The sequence below is a fragment of the Podarcis erhardii genome (assembly GCF_964252035.2).
Source record: "Podarcis erhardii genome assembly, chromosome: 1".
NCBI classification, from domain to species: Eukaryota; Metazoa; Chordata; class Lepidosauria; order Squamata; family Lacertidae; genus Podarcis; species Podarcis erhardii.
In genome coordinates this window covers 30,059,011-30,074,479 of record NC_138497.1, presented here as the reverse complement: position 1 = coordinate 30,074,479, position 15,469 = coordinate 30,059,011, and the positions used below count along the sequence as shown (strand labels likewise).

General features: G+C 41.1%; 1 protein-coding gene across 1 annotated transcript in view; it reads right to left on the bottom strand.

Moving 5' to 3' along the window:
* SNW1 (SNW domain containing 1) overlaps window positions 1-15,469 on the bottom strand; it is a 16,509-nt gene extending 1,040 nt beyond the window's left edge. The window contains exons 1-12 of the mRNA XM_081862198.1: window positions 15,323-15,469; window positions 13,306-13,459; window positions 12,660-12,821; window positions 9,155-9,250; window positions 8,967-9,073; window positions 7,886-7,990; window positions 7,725-7,794; window positions 5,937-6,002; window positions 4,330-4,446; window positions 3,891-4,032; window positions 3,308-3,404; window positions 1,465-1,582 (exon numbers count right to left, since the gene is read on the bottom strand). Of these exons, the coding sequence (XP_081718324.1) occupies window positions 1,465-1,582; window positions 3,308-3,404; window positions 3,891-4,032; window positions 4,330-4,446; window positions 5,937-6,002; window positions 7,725-7,794; window positions 7,886-7,990; window positions 8,967-9,073; window positions 9,155-9,250; window positions 12,660-12,821; window positions 13,306-13,459; window positions 15,323-15,336 (1,248 nt within the window). The 5' untranslated portion in view covers window positions 15,337-15,469. The remainder of the gene's footprint in view (window positions 1-1,464; window positions 1,583-3,307; window positions 3,405-3,890; window positions 4,033-4,329; window positions 4,447-5,936; window positions 6,003-7,724; window positions 7,795-7,885; window positions 7,991-8,966; window positions 9,074-9,154; window positions 9,251-12,659; window positions 12,822-13,305; window positions 13,460-15,322) is intronic.

Here is a 15,469-nt window from a genome sequence, read left to right as displayed (position 1 = left end):
CCTACCTAACCGCATTAGGTAAATTGCTATTCAGAGTCAGAATACAGCATTCTCTGGGAGAACAGAAATTACTCATAAAACCAACAAGTCCCAACTTTGTTGCATACTAGCGTAAGAGAAAAGGATAGAACTATTCAGATGAAAGGAGAAACTTGGTTCTCAATGGCTCGGGATACCAGGTTCAGGTTTAGCCTCCAACCACAGTGGTGTCAGAGGGCACTCTTCTCCGCTAAAGAGAAGTGCTGCATGCTTCAAAACACTATTATAGTGAATGCTAAATTTACCCATAATGAAGGCAATACTGCAGGATAGTGCAATGCATTTTACTTTTAACGTACCCATAGTTTTCTAACCACTGCTCATTGAGGGGCTTTGGTAATATTAAGTTATATTTAGAGGTGGCTTATTTTGTATTAAATTATACTGGAGTGGGCACACATTTTTCCTGTTGAGGGCCACATTACCTACTTTAGGGGTAATTTGGTAGGAGGCACATGATGAAGGGTCAGAGCCAAAGGGGGGGGGGACTCTTCATCTCTTTCTGCTGCCTCCTCCACCTCAGCCTAGCAGGTTGTGGGGGTGGGCAGATTATTGTATGCCAGGGGTTTGAACTGATCACTTGCAGATGGTTTTTAAAATCAGTACTGCATAAAATTTTCCTGAGGGCCAAAGGTTACCCACCCCTAATTTACATGTTGAATTCCTAACAACTGAAAGGCACAGGTTGGTGTTAGAATCTAGTGCTGTAGAGGAAATGAAGCTGTTTAATTGTATCGTCCGGAGGAAGTGCTGAGTTTGCTTTCCTTCACTCACTGTGTTCTAGGATAGGGCTATCCCATTCTTGCTTTAATAGGCCCTTTCCTGTGGCCTCCCTAGGTCTGGAACGCAACAGTAGAGAGTGCTTGGTAGTTGCCCCTTCATTACAGAAATAATCTTGAGGACATGTGTCTTCAGAGTCCAATTTCTTTCCTACCCACGCTCCACCAGCCTAATATTTTCCACAACAAATGTATAACCTGCAAGACACACTAGTTACAGGTTCCTAGTTGTTGTCATCTGAGTACTTTAAATTAGAATTGCTGAAAATTATGAACATAGGCTCAAATAACTGTTTTCAGACCTACAACACAGTGAGCTATTTGGAAAACAAGCAGATAAAATATGGCTTGTTCACTCTATTGGTTGACATGTTATGGCTTAGGGCAGGCATCCCCAACCTTTGGCCCTCCAGATGTTTTAGACTACAATTCCTATCATCCCTGACCACTGGTCCTGTTAGCTAGGGATCATGGGAGTTGTGGCCCAAAACATCTGGAGGGCTGTAGGTTGGTGATGCCTGGCTTAGGGTATTTTTATTTTATGTCATAGCTATCTTTTTAATGCTGTACATCTGGCCATATACATGGCACTTGTCTCCTTCAAACGTAGTGATAACTTTCCAGAGCAATGGATGGCATTACTTACCTTACTCTGGTTGAAGAGCCTTTGGTCATACTGGATCTCACTGGATGTCCGAGGGTTAGGAACACCCAAGGCAATGACTTCACTAATATCTCTGTTCTCATTCCTTTGCAACTTCGACCTGAGTTAACAACAATGTATACTGGTTATGTTGCAAAAATATCAACAATTAAAACTTCCATGTGAGGAGTTTGCCTATTCACAATAAAGATGTTGCGGGGGGGGGGGGGGCTAGACATGCTTTGAGGAAGCAGTGCTGATTTGCTTGAACACAGGAATAACGTAGTCATAAATGACATTTGAACTACCCAGTGGTTTCTTTGAATTTTTCCATCTTCATAAAGCTGACTTCACACCATGACAAACTGTTTTTGAAACTCTCAACTTCAAAAAATAGCCTGCCATACAAGCCTGGACAACAGCAAGGGAAGTGCTCTTTCAGAACAAACAAACCTAAAGTCCTCTTAGGTCGTTAGGAACAAGTTTTAAACGTCTTTGGATTTTGGTATTCAACTTCAAGGAAGTTATCTTGCTTGTAATACAGAATACAGAAAGGTAATACAGGTAATACAGAAAAGGCCAAACAGAAACAGACTGTAAAATTAAACTATTCCCCTTGTCTCGAAAGCAGGTATTATTCTGTTGCGCAAAAGAACTGGGCTGCATAGAAGTTGTGGAATATATTGTATAAAGGTTCTTATTAATTGCTACTTAACACAATTAATTGTGTGTTAATTATTCTAGCAGCTACTTCACATGTATGCTTGCTCAGGAAGTGCGTAAATTAAAACAAGGGAAATGATTTGAAACAATTTAAATCTTCAGATGCAAATTTAATCCATTAATGTTTTTTTTCTGGGTGATTTAAAAATCAATCCACCCTGCAAAGAAATGGTTCTCAAAATACAATAGACAGCTAGTCCAGCTGGCACAAAGTGTGCAGCCTAAGAGTAAACTAGGTGGGGGGAAATCTACATGATGGCCACAGGAGAACCTGACACATTCAAGCCTTTATCCAAGCATCATTCCTGCCTAAGGGTAAATACTGCATTCTACAGTGTCACTCTCCTGTCTGACCATCAAAAACAAGATCATGGTGGTATTATTAAATTTATATACCTCTCTTCCTCCAAGGATTACTGTGTGGTTTACAGTATAAAAACAACAATAAATATCTTAATAATAAACAAAACCATAACCCCTTCCCACATTTTAAAAGGCCATAGATTGTCTAACTGTTTAATGTTCTCCATGCTAATCTTCAAAGTTAACTTGTTCCCATCAAAATATTTTAAAAAATAAAACAATTGTTCAGTAGCACCTTAGAGACCAACTAAATTTGTTCTTGGTCTCTATGGTGCTACTGGACAATTTATTTTATTTTTTTATATATTTCAACTGCATCAGACCAACACAGCTACCTATTTGAATCTTGTTCCTATCAGATGCAGATCCCATCATAATACATCCTTGGTCCCTCCTTTGGGGCTGACAGAGAGAAACTAAGGAACTAGTGCTATACAGAGCCTCAACTAATGCTATGTAGAAGAACACACAAGCACTTAATACATAGAAGCACAAAAATCGACACATACTACTCCTTTTAACATAATAGTGTGCCATAGCACACCAGAAATCACTTCACTACAGGTATGTACATTTCCAAATCATGTAAATTGCTTTGAGGTTTTCTCCAATGAAGTGGTATATAGATTTTATATAAACAGTAACTTAATACAAAAGAACAACCAAATGAATGCTAATTTGTTAGGTTAGAATCAAAAGTTTTACATTTACCTTGATCAAGTAGTATACTGCCCAGTTATTATTAGCTGAACAACTTTACCTTTTGTCAGGGGCTGCTCTGGAAAGATTCCGGTCGTGCTGTCTCTCTTTTCGTCTGTCATGTCTGATTTCGTCACGTTCTCTAGCTTCTCCATCCTCTGCACAGATACATTTGAAATTCAAAATTACATGCAGCCATCTCTTATGTGAGTTAACAGCAACATAGTGGAAGCTGAACTTGCAGCTATGAAGAACACAGTGGATGGTGGACTAAGTACTCAGAAGTTGAAGGGTCTTTTAACATTTCTACACTTGTTCACAAAATACTTAATTTTTTTCTGGCCCAACAAGTTTAGGGCTTTCCCCAGTTTTTATCTAAAGGTTACATTCCATTAACAAGAAGCCATTTAAACTACAATTGTATGCACACCTACTTGGACGCCACTCAACAAAGGAGAACTTACTTCCACATAAACATGCATAGAAATGAGCTGCATTCTTTTTGCATGAGGAACGCTATGCACGTAGAGGCCATCCTTCTGTAACTGCATATAGTGCAGTCTTCCTGATAAGGTCAGTACACTTGTCATGTGCAGAACCCTCTTTGGAATATTTTATGAAAACCGCAGGAGGATGGGATATACCTTTCTCCACATGGGTTTTGATCCCTGCCCTTCGCTCCCTGGCCTTCTGGGCCATTTCCCGGAGTTTCTCCTCATGCTTCTCTTTTTCCTTCTGGGCCATCTTCCGCTCCACCTGGGCTCGCATCTCCACAGCCTCACGAGCCTGCACAAGATTCAGAGCACAGCCGGATGGTAAGGAGAGAACAAGAAGACCTAGTTTTTATGCTTTTGAGTGGTAATATAAAACAGGATGTACAGTCCAGAACTGGAAACAGCCAGCTGCTTTGGGCCAATCAAGAAACTAGGCGAGGGCTAAAAGAACAGTATAGAAGCCATGCCACACTACTGACACAAAGCCATTTCCAAGCAACCGGCTAAAAGTTGCAATGCTGCTCAAATTTATTCTGTGGAAAGAAATTACTCAGAAAGATGCACTGCAGAGAAGCAACTATAGCCTGACCTTCCTGTCAGCAATGTAGAGAGCCTCAGCCAACTTGGCAAAGTTTTCATTAATGTGGACAGTCTGCAGTCCTCTGCCATCCGCAGCCAGACGCTTGTCTAATGGAATGGTGTAACCCTGGAGGAAAAACAGACAAGACAGTTGATCAATAAGGAAAAGACATGGCATGCCAAGAAGCTGCCCCAAATCCTTACTTGTAATTCAATATTAATTAATTAATTAATTAATTAATTAATTTCTATACTGCCCTATACCCGAAGGTCTCAGGGCAGTTCATTTGCTCTAGGTGCAAGTAGTTGCATTGTTTGGCTCCTACTTTTGTAATCCTCCATACACCAAGCCCCTGTTTATGGCATTAGTTAAAGTAATACAATTCCCTCAGTTTCCAGATTTAAAATGGTCTTTAAAACTTCCTTGATTCTATCTATGCAACACATTTTCCCTTTTCACTATTTGTTGTATACTGAAGAATCCCAACAAATGCAGGAGTGATTAGTGCCACCACCACCAAGTATCTGACTGAAGCTGCAATCCTCAGCACGTTTATTTAACAATGGGAATAACGTTCCAAATGAAAGTAGCACCAAACATGTTTAAGTTGCTGGGGAAATTAATCATGTTTCTACAAACTAAAGTTTTATTAAAAGAATCAAAGAAACCCCTGCACCTATGACATATTCAGTGGCCTCAATGTGATATTCTCTTAGTAAGACCTGCCACAGAAGTTTTAAAAACAAGGAGGATTATCCTAAACACCACAGGAATTCATCACTACTCCCTCTTCCTGCAAGTACTGAACTGTCAATGTCATTGTTCTCTGAATAGGACAACAAAGGGCCTTTGCAAAAGAGAAAAATAGCTCAGAGTATAGGAGAGACACAAAGGCAGCTGAGGCAGTTGAAGAATAACCAATTTATTGTGGCACGAGCTTTCTCTAGCAACATCATAGACCTTAGTTGGTAGACAGAGAAGGGGGTACATATACACACTTACTGCAACAGAAGCTAGTTACTATAAATACCATAAATGTGAACCAGTAAATAATTTTATAATTCCTCCCATTTGTATCCTGCTCCAACTCCATTGTGTATATATGATTACTCCAGTCTATAGCAACAGTCCTGTGAAGTATGTTAGCCTGAGTGTACACAACTGGCCCAAGGTAATCATATAGGGTTAATGTGGGAATTTGAATCTAATTCTTTCTGATTCAAGTCCAACACTTCCAATGACTTGGATAAATAGATGCTACTGCAAGAATATATCTTTTTTTTGGTAAAGGCTTGAGAGCATCAGGGCAAATTGGTTTCATACCCTGCAAACAGCAGTATGAGGGAATTTTAAATACTTTCCTTTGCCTAACCACAGCTGATCACGGCAAAACGGCAATTTACTATCTAGCAAATTCTTTGCCCTTGTCATCTTGGCAGTTTTAAGATAAAAGGCAGAGAAGAGTCAAGCCCTATCACTGCAACCTCCTTTCTGAACACAGCTGGTTTACTCAGCTCTGGATGCTTTAAAGTATCATTCAGACTGCAGATCATTTTTTGAGGAGTTTCCCCAGCAGGATGCAACATTACAGTTTGACGTTATGACAAGTTAATTACCTTAGCATTTTTCCAGTTTGAAATGCAAGGAGGAATTTTCCATTCTTGTTGCTCCTTCACGGTCATCTGAACAGAGAAGAGGTAAAGAGATTTTAGATTCCCCCCCCCCCCATTTTTACCAATGAGAGGCGGGGATTCATTCCCATTCTGAAACACAGTAGCTGAGTAGCCATGAACCGTCAAATAGGAAGTGTCAACAAAACACAGTGAAATGTTTTCCCCCCAGCAATTGTCATGTTCATTCAAGCTGCATCTCCTGGAAAGCTAAAACTAAAAGAGAAGCTATCAGCAATTCTGGCAACAGCAGCTGAATGTTTAAACCTCAGATACCAAACCTAGGTCAGTTTATCCAGTCCAACTCCCCAAAATGGGAACTTCCATCCATATTCAATGAGTTTAATTCACATAATCCTTATTGGTAGCACTGAAAGTTTCTTCAACAAATAGTAGCCCAAAGAACATTCATGGCTTTTACAAACATCACCACATTGCTCAAGTAGCTATCAGGAATGAATGAACAAGGTTTACCATGCCAAGGTGCCTACAGAATAGATGGCTCCAGACCTCTCAAGCAAGCAAGTCTAGCCACAAGCTATAGGGAAAAGAAAAACAAAAAATCTGGAACATCACTAGACAATCTAACCAGGGGGAACATAGCTCAGTTGGTAGAACATGACTCTTTAATCTCAGGGTTGTGGATTCGCACCCCACATTGGGCGAAAGATCCCTGCACTGCAGGGGGTTAGACTAGATGACCCTTGTGGTCCCTTCCAACTCTACAATTCCATGATTCTAGCTCAGGTCAAAGATCCATCTAGCCCAACAACCTGTTTCTCAGAGTGACTAGCTTTATTGAATGACCCTGGTTCTAGTATTATGAGACAAGGAGACAAAACAACTTTCTATCCTCTTTCCCCATGCTGTGCATAATTTTATGGCCCTGAAACTTATTTCCCCTTGCTTACATTTTTTATAAACTATGAATCCCCAGACACTGTACTCTTACTTCTAGGGGAGCTGCTGCAGCCTCTGATCCTTTTAGTTGTCCCTTTGTGCACCTATTTTCAGGATTTCAATATCATTTTTCAGGTATGACAAACATAACTACACACAATATTCCAAGTGTGGCTGCAGGCATTAGCAGCAATTATATTTTTGATTGAGATGCCCTAAGGTTTCCTAAAATGGAACTTATCTTTTTCACAGCTGCTGCAGAGCAAGTAGCTGTTTCACTGAGCTCTCCACCACAAACCCGATCTTTCTTTTCTGGTTAGTCACTGCTCTCAGATCTCCTTGGCGTAATATGTGAAATTAGGATCTTTCCCCTCAATTTCCATTGAACCACTTTTGCTATTCTTTTGTACATTCACCTAGTTTATAGAGATTCTTTTGGAGCTCTTCACAATCTTGGGTTTCACCAAACTGAATAATTTGGTGTCAATCTCAACTTGGCCACCACACTGCTTGCTCCCAACTCGAATCCATTGATCAACAAGTTAAAAAGCAGTGGTACCAATACAGATACTTAGAAGAACTTACATCCATCCATTTTTTAAACTGTCTAAACTGACACCTCAAAACTACATTTTATTGTAATCCATGTCCTTCCCACTCTCCATCATGTCTCATGCTGGGATAGCTTGTTAACTTCCCTGAGGCTGGAGAAAAACAGTTCCTGCCCAATGGCCCCCAACAGATTGTCTGTTGATACATACACTTGAATCCTCCATACTTTATGCATCAGATGTTTAAAAATGTTACATAAGAGTTGTCACAGTTGTCCATTACCTTTCTGCTGGGAGAGTGCATTACAGGAGCTGGAGGTGATGGTGGTCCACGAGGAATTTTCTTGTTAATCCTAATGAGTTGAAAAATATAGTAACCTTAGTATGTCAATCTCCACCCCTGGACCCTCTATGGCACAATAGCTGTACATTTCTGATTCTTACTTGAATCTTGGTGGCTCCATGGGGTCTTTTTGCATCTCCACCATTCTAATAACTCTCTGTTTTGCACCAGAGTTGAAGGCCACACCTTGTTGTGATGGTGTGTATCTGAAAAAACAAGGAAGAAATTCAGTTATCAGTACAGACCCTCTAATGAGTCTCTTACTTACAGTGGTGCCCCGCAAGACGAACGCCTCGCAAGACGGAAAACCTGCTAGACGAAAGGGTTTTCCGTTTTGGAAGCGCTTCGCAAAACGAATTTCCCTATGGGCTTGCTTTGCAAGACAAAAATGTCTTGCGAGTTCCTGCGGGTTTTTTCCCCTTTCCCCCCCCCCTTTTCCTAAGCCGCTAAGCTGCTTATCAGCTGATCCGCTGATAAGCCGCTTAACAGCTGATTGCTAAAAGCCGCTAAACCGCTAATAGTGCTAATCCGCTAAGCTGTCAATGGGCTTGCTTTGCAAGACGAAAAAACCGCTATACGAAGAGCCTCACGGAACGGATTAATTTCGTCTTGCGAGGCACCACTGTACTTTGCCAGAATTTTAGTTTTGCTCACAGACATTGGATTGCCAAGCATACACACTTGAGTAGAAGTGCAGAAGTAGATGATGTGTCACTGTTCTTTCAAACTGAGCACACACTGAACTACAGAGCTCTGTTTCAATCACACAGCAGAGCCCGACGTTCTAATTCCTATCCAATTTTACTGGTAGGATAGTAAAAATCTTTCCAACTGGATACCCTATATTTCAGACCTATATATTTGAAGGTAGCTTCACAGCCCTCATTGTGCTATTCACCATTTATGGGCCATAAAAACCATAATATATTTATTGCAAGAAAGTTCATTATCAGAAACAGACCAAGAAGAGAACACATAGCCACACAGTTTCCTATGCATAGCTAAGTACATCACGTTCTCTGTAACAGGACTAATATCACATTTCATTAAACAGCAATAATTTCTTAACACTCATGTAACTGCTTGTGGCCTGAGATAATGGTTATGTTTCACACTCACAAAAAGGCCTTACATTAACTTTGCATACAAAGAAATTTCAACAATCCAAAAATTGTCCAGTACCGAATGTATTGAGCTGGAGCTAGTTTATCAGCTGCTCGGACTGGCATGGCTGCTGCAATTTTCTGGGAGACAGACTTTTCCAGTGCTGCTCGAGTCTTTTCTGTAAGCTGCAATCAGAAATGTTACATTAAACACTTGGACGAGATACAAGTGGCTTCAATAGTTAGGTGCATCACTGACCACAATACCTCTCTGACAGCTTCTTCATCAGGTCTTTGCAGATCAGGGTCATCCACATTCATAACTTCCTTTGGAACCAGGTCTGTGTATTTGCTGTAAATGACCTGAAACATTGAAAACAGCATTATGAAAAGGGAATACTGTAAATGAACAAAAAATCCTGCATACTCGTGGAGCTTCGTTTCCCTCCTCATTTATGGAGCTTTTTTTAATTTAAAAAAAACAAAAAACTAGATTAGCTTTCCAAAATAGAATTGTCCATATGAGGGCCAAACACTATGAATATATTTAGAATTCCAAATCAGAAGCCTTTTTATCATGACCATAGAATCAAAGTTGAGTTGATCAAAAACCTGGAATTCTTTCATACCCTATTTGGAGCTACTGGGATATTTTGCTTATGTCTTTTCCACCAAATGGTACTCAAGGTGGCTAACGTTAAAATACAAAACATAAAAACAGAAGGTAAAAGATAAATAAAATAATAATTGCAAGGAAATAGCTCATCCTCTTGTGCAATGGCTGTCTGAAACTTTAAAAGTTGCACAAATTGCAAGCATTATGGAGTTTGATTGGTTAAGAAAAAGCAGACAACACAGAGTGCTTTGCAAAGCTGTCATATTTATTAATTTTTGAGACCAGAACAAGTGAAACACATTTGTGTCAATAAGCTTGAATTATTGAGGGCTTATTTGTGAGAAGTTCATTTTATAGGCAACTCCGTTTGTGAGGGGGTTGCATGAAATTGCATATAATTTGAACACCCATTGAAGAAGCCTGCAAACACCCAGTTCCGCACCCCCCCCCCATTTTTTCAGGTCACATCTGGGTTTGGCATGATGCATGCCTGTGAGGTTGCACACATACCAGACGCGCCTAAAATGGTTGCTGCATGTACTGCATTTGCTATCAACATCACTGCATTTTTGTGGCAGCTTTCTTCTTTAAAGAATAAGGTCACGTTTTAAGAGCTTCTGGGCAATGTTATTCAGGTTCAAGAACTAGTGCCCCTTTGCCATCTAGAAATGGGATAAGGCAATTATGTTGCAGCAGGATGCATGTATAAACGTGTCTACCAAACTTAATCTATATACCATTTACTATAGACTATGCTAGGAGCCAAGAGAAATGGTAACACGTGTTATTTTTTGTGGTGCTACCAGGTAATTTCTCTCAAACTACTGTGACATGCTTTTGTGATTGCTTAATCTTTTGCCTGTGTGGGAGGCAGTAATACCACACAGTTTTCTCAAAGCATGTGTATAATTACACAACTGTGAAAGCTAAAAAATGTATTATAAACTCTAATATCCAAAACACAACATATACAAGAAAGGATGATGGTAAAAAATAAAGAAATAGAGAACTAAGTCCTAGCAAACCAGGAATTAAGTTGTTCTATATATCCATAAACTGAGACTAATTGCTCAACATTACTCAAGGAGGCAAGTATTCACTCCAAAAGAGATTGCTCTAAGCAGCACCTCTCCATTTTTTATGGCATTTGCCTAACTATAAAAACAGACCTGTAGCTCAACTAATAATTTAGCACAGGAACGATTTTCCAATTCTCATCCAAGTATTCCAGAATTAACAACCCTTTAAATGAGTATCAATGGAAACACATCTCACAAAGCCAAATGAAGGACATTTGAATAGCAATATTTCTTCATGGTAATTAACTATAAAACCCCCAAGAATCTCAAAGCATGAAGAACCAAGCTCACTTTAAGAGCTCAAAATATCCCAGAGAATGAAAGAAGATGATGTTCTAGCCACATTAAAACAAGTAAGCTCTGAATATGATAAAGCCACGATTCATTATCCACTGTTTATGAGAAAATGATAGTAAACCGAGTACCATGTGGTAGCCTTACTGGTAATAACAGGCTTGCAATTACCCACTTGCCCATTCATGTATGGAGAACAAACGTTTCCTCAAAGCAATAAGGTGAGTCCTGCCTACTGGGAGGACAGACCCACATGACTCTTTGGTTCTTTCCCATAGTGCAACTCTTAACACAAGGCTACATGATGGAGGTTGTTCAAAATGCTCTTCGCCCTCTCTTTTCCACATGTTTAGCATTTATATGCATGGAGGCTGAGCATTGGGTACACTGTCTTTTTCCTTGATCCTGGAGAAATAGCTCACACTACTGAAGGAAAAACAGCAGAATATGTCTGTGTGGGGACGATCACACTCTGAGGAACTATTAGGAATACTAGGTAGAAACACATTTCCACTTCACATGACACAAACATCATTTACTTCAAAATAATTAACACAGATTCATCATAGTCTCACACTCACTTCTAAAGCTCACAGTAATTAAGACAGGCTCGATTCCCTATTTGGTTAATAAGAATGCACTGAGAAGAGGCTTTGCCATTCACCTTGGCTGGGTAAAGACTGAGCCAGGTAAGTATCCATGCAGAGTATGCATGGTGTGTTCTAGCCTCAAAAGGCAATTTGCTTTTTAAAGGAGAAGCCGAGCTGCATAACCGAAGAGGCAGCGCTGGTGTGGTCACTTTCATATTTAGCTGTATGTGCAGTTTTGTCTCCCTTTCACTTTAAAGGCTACTGGATCTTTAAGGCAGAACAATTGGTGTGTTCATAGGCTAATATGGTGAAAATATAACTATCTCCACCTTCGCTGTCCTTTACTTCCTGCAACCAAGGAAAGTAGTGCTCAAGCATCTATCCCTTTGGTTGGCTTCCCATTCTTGGGTGAAGCTAAGTAGATTCCCCAATCTCTACTTTCCTTGGTCCCAGAAACATGACACGTAGACTGCGTAGGCATCCACAGTAGTGCAGTGGGCACCAACACTCTCAGCAACTAACTGTGAGAACAGCCAAATCACCTACTCCTTAGTCACTTAAGGACAGGCACCCCCAAACTCGGCCCTCCAGCTGTTTTGGGATTACAACTCCCATCATCCATAGCTAACAGGACCAGTGGTCAGGGACGATGGGAACTGTAGTCCCAAAACAGCTGGAGGGCCGAGTTTGGGGGTGCCTGCTTAAGGACAATACTCTAGGTCCTGGATCTATATATGTAGCAGAATGAGGTGGAAATATTCTAAGATGGTAGAATTGGCTGTAGTACTTCAAACTGAGGATGGAAGGTTGTGTTTTTGAATGCTGCCCTGCAGCCTGAAGTGGTACAGCCCACTCTATTACACAATTTTGCTGCATATGGAGACTAGGCCTCAGTGATGTTGACTATGTGACCACATAAAGACTCACATCCTTATAATAGGCAGATGCTATGAAATGTGTTCCTATATTATTTCTTAAGAGTGTAGCAATTCAGAAAAGTGTCTTCCCATGTTATACTTTCAAGAAATAAATCTCATGTTCTGCCACTGTACTGTTGGACTTGTGAGAAACTCATCTACAGTTCATAACAAAACTTTTCCAGGTTGCATTAGAATTGGTAAGCCAAGTAAAATATAACAATATCCATAACAATAAAACTGTATCTATATACAAGCATCTGGGAAGTCTATTACCTTGTCTTTTGACTGTCCCTGCCGAGCTATAGCATCGTATTTTATTTTTCCTTCTGCATCCACTTGAACAGCTAATGCATTGGACATTTTCTTTTTTCGGCCCATATCCAGAGGATATTGGGCAACATGAATTTCTGGGAAAGCACCTCCATCTCCAAAATCCTATACAGTAAAGTAAATTGGAAAGGATTACAAAATGGGCAAAAGAAACAAGAAGGTATTGTTAGTACTAGACTAGTCATTCAGAAACTAACAGCAAAGGCTAGGATTTTCATTTCATTTCACTTTTAATTTGTATACTGCCTTTTTATATTACTATACACAAGGCGGTTTACAAGCTGAAGAAAAAAGAAAATATACAACAAAGTTCAGGAACAGTAAACCTTTGGCTCTGCAGATGTTGTCACACTCCAAATCCCATCAGCCTCAGGCAGCATGAGCAAAGGTCAGGAGTGACGTAATTCAACATCTGGCAGGCCCCAAGTTTCTCACCACTGAACTAAATGTTAGGATGGGTATCTATGTAAGCAGCAGAGTTATAGAAACAGACATATTATAGGCCCTTACATTCAAAAGCCAAGATCTCACTTCTCTAAAGTAACTAAAATAATTATTCTTGTCAACAACTGTGCACACCACTCTTTACCTCTAACATTCGTGGTATCCATCCTTTCCGATAACCGTAAGGGGGTGGCTCCCTTCGTGATGACACCAATGCAGTCTGTCTCACCCTTTGAGATCTTGCCCTCTCTTCTAATTCCAGCTGGTCTTGAGATAGCTGAGTTGGTGCTGGCAAAAAACTAAGTAAAAAGAAAGAAGGAACTTAATATTTGGATTATATCTGTACACATTAGAACAACACATGAAATATTGTTCTTATTCCATTAAACTGTTTTACAAAGAAACTGCAGTTCTGCGCTTTTGATTTATTTCCTCTAATTTGCCTCTAAAGAGCTCTTTTCCTTCCTAAACTTCAGGTTCCTGGTGCTACAGTTCTGATACAAAATCCAAGGTGGTTTAGGTAGAGACCATTCTGAGTTCTTGTGACAAAGTCATTCTTCCTTTCCACTGGTTTGCAATGCTGATGTTACAATAAACATTTGGTTTAAAGCATGAGCATATCTGAGCATTACTCCAACTAGACAGAAAAGACAGTGGGCTGTATCCAACATTGTAGCTCCACTGGCACAACAGATTTCCATGTGTGCAAAATAACTTTATTTCCCTTGCGTATCCCCTCCAGCCTCTAAAGGTAAAGGGACCCCTGACCATTACGTCCAGTCGTGACCGACTCTGGGTTGCGACGCTCATCTCGCTTTACTGGCCGAGGGAGCCGGCGTACAGCTTCTGGGTCATGTGGCCAGCATGACTAAGCCGCTTCTGGCGAACCAGAGCAGCACACAGAAACAACATGTCAGAAAAAATCCTGAAACCTGCACATGGTTTGATAAAGTTGAATACAATGGTACATCGGGTTAAGAACTTAATTTGTTCTGGAGGTCCGTTCTTAACCTGAAACTGTTCTTAACCTGAAGCACCACTTTAGCTATTGGGGCCTCCTGCTGCCGCCGCGTGATTTCTGTTCTCATCCCAAAGCAAAGTTCTTAACCCGAGGTACTATTTCTGGGTTAGCGGAGTCTGTAGCCTGAAGCGTCTGTAACCCGAGGTACCACTGTATATTAAGTATTTTCACCGTGCATACATGTGATTAACATGTAACAATGGCACATGAAAATGTAAACATGGCTTTCACACTGTCTTGCTTATTTCATACATGCACTGCATCAATTGACTACTCCTGGTAAGCTGAAGGTGTAAACAGAGCATATTGAGAAACATTTTGTTTGAGGAAACACAAACTGCAATGGTCCATTTAGCTGTTGCAGAAGATTTTAGGTGTAAGTATTTCCCAGCCCTACCTGGAGCAGCCAATGACTCAATATAGAACCTTCTCCATGCGAAGCAAGTGTTCTACTACGGAGCTACAGCCCACTTCATGCCACAGTCCCCAAAGCCTTGTTCACACGTTACACTGAACAGAGGTACAAACCGTCTCTACAAATGAGCACGTGCGTTCCGTAGAGCTCAACTGTCGTAGCGTGTGAATAACGCTACAAGTGCACAGCTCAAATTCTGTGTATAGAATTGAACGTAACGTGTGAAAACCCCGCCTGGACATAAATCATGCGAAGAAGCCCTTTCCCAACACAACAGGGCATCCCGTATGAAAACCGAGCGGGGTACAAAAACAGTTTCCAGGCTGAGGTTAAATCCTTGCCCAGGTGCGGCCGACAGCAATCCAAAACCACGTCTCAATCAGTGTACCCGTATCCGGCAACCCAGATCATCGCCCCGCCCCCATCGCGGTCGATTCGCACCAGCCGTGGATGGGAACCCACCACCGTTACTAGACATGCCAGAGGGAGAGAGGCCTCCCCACCCCCACGAAAACAGCGAGGCCTTCGGATCAACCTCTCAGGAAAATGCCCGGATCGGTCCAGGCCTCACTAGCGAAACTGCGCCGCCATCGTAACCTCCTCACAACCGACTACCATAAACAAAAACCTGGGACTCCGGTTCAAAAGAAAACGAGTTCCGGAAAAGAGAGGGGGGGAATCTGCTCCCACCGCCTCGCAGGGTGCCGCTTCAGGCCCTCAACCAACCTGGTCAGCGCCATCTTGCCGTTCTTCCTCTTCTCTCGGCCTCGCCAGCGGTTCCTGACAGCGTCGATAAAGCAAGGCTCGCTTGGGAGCCAAAGGCATTCTGGGAATTGTAGTGCCCGCGCTTCCTTCGTTTGCCGACGTGAGGTC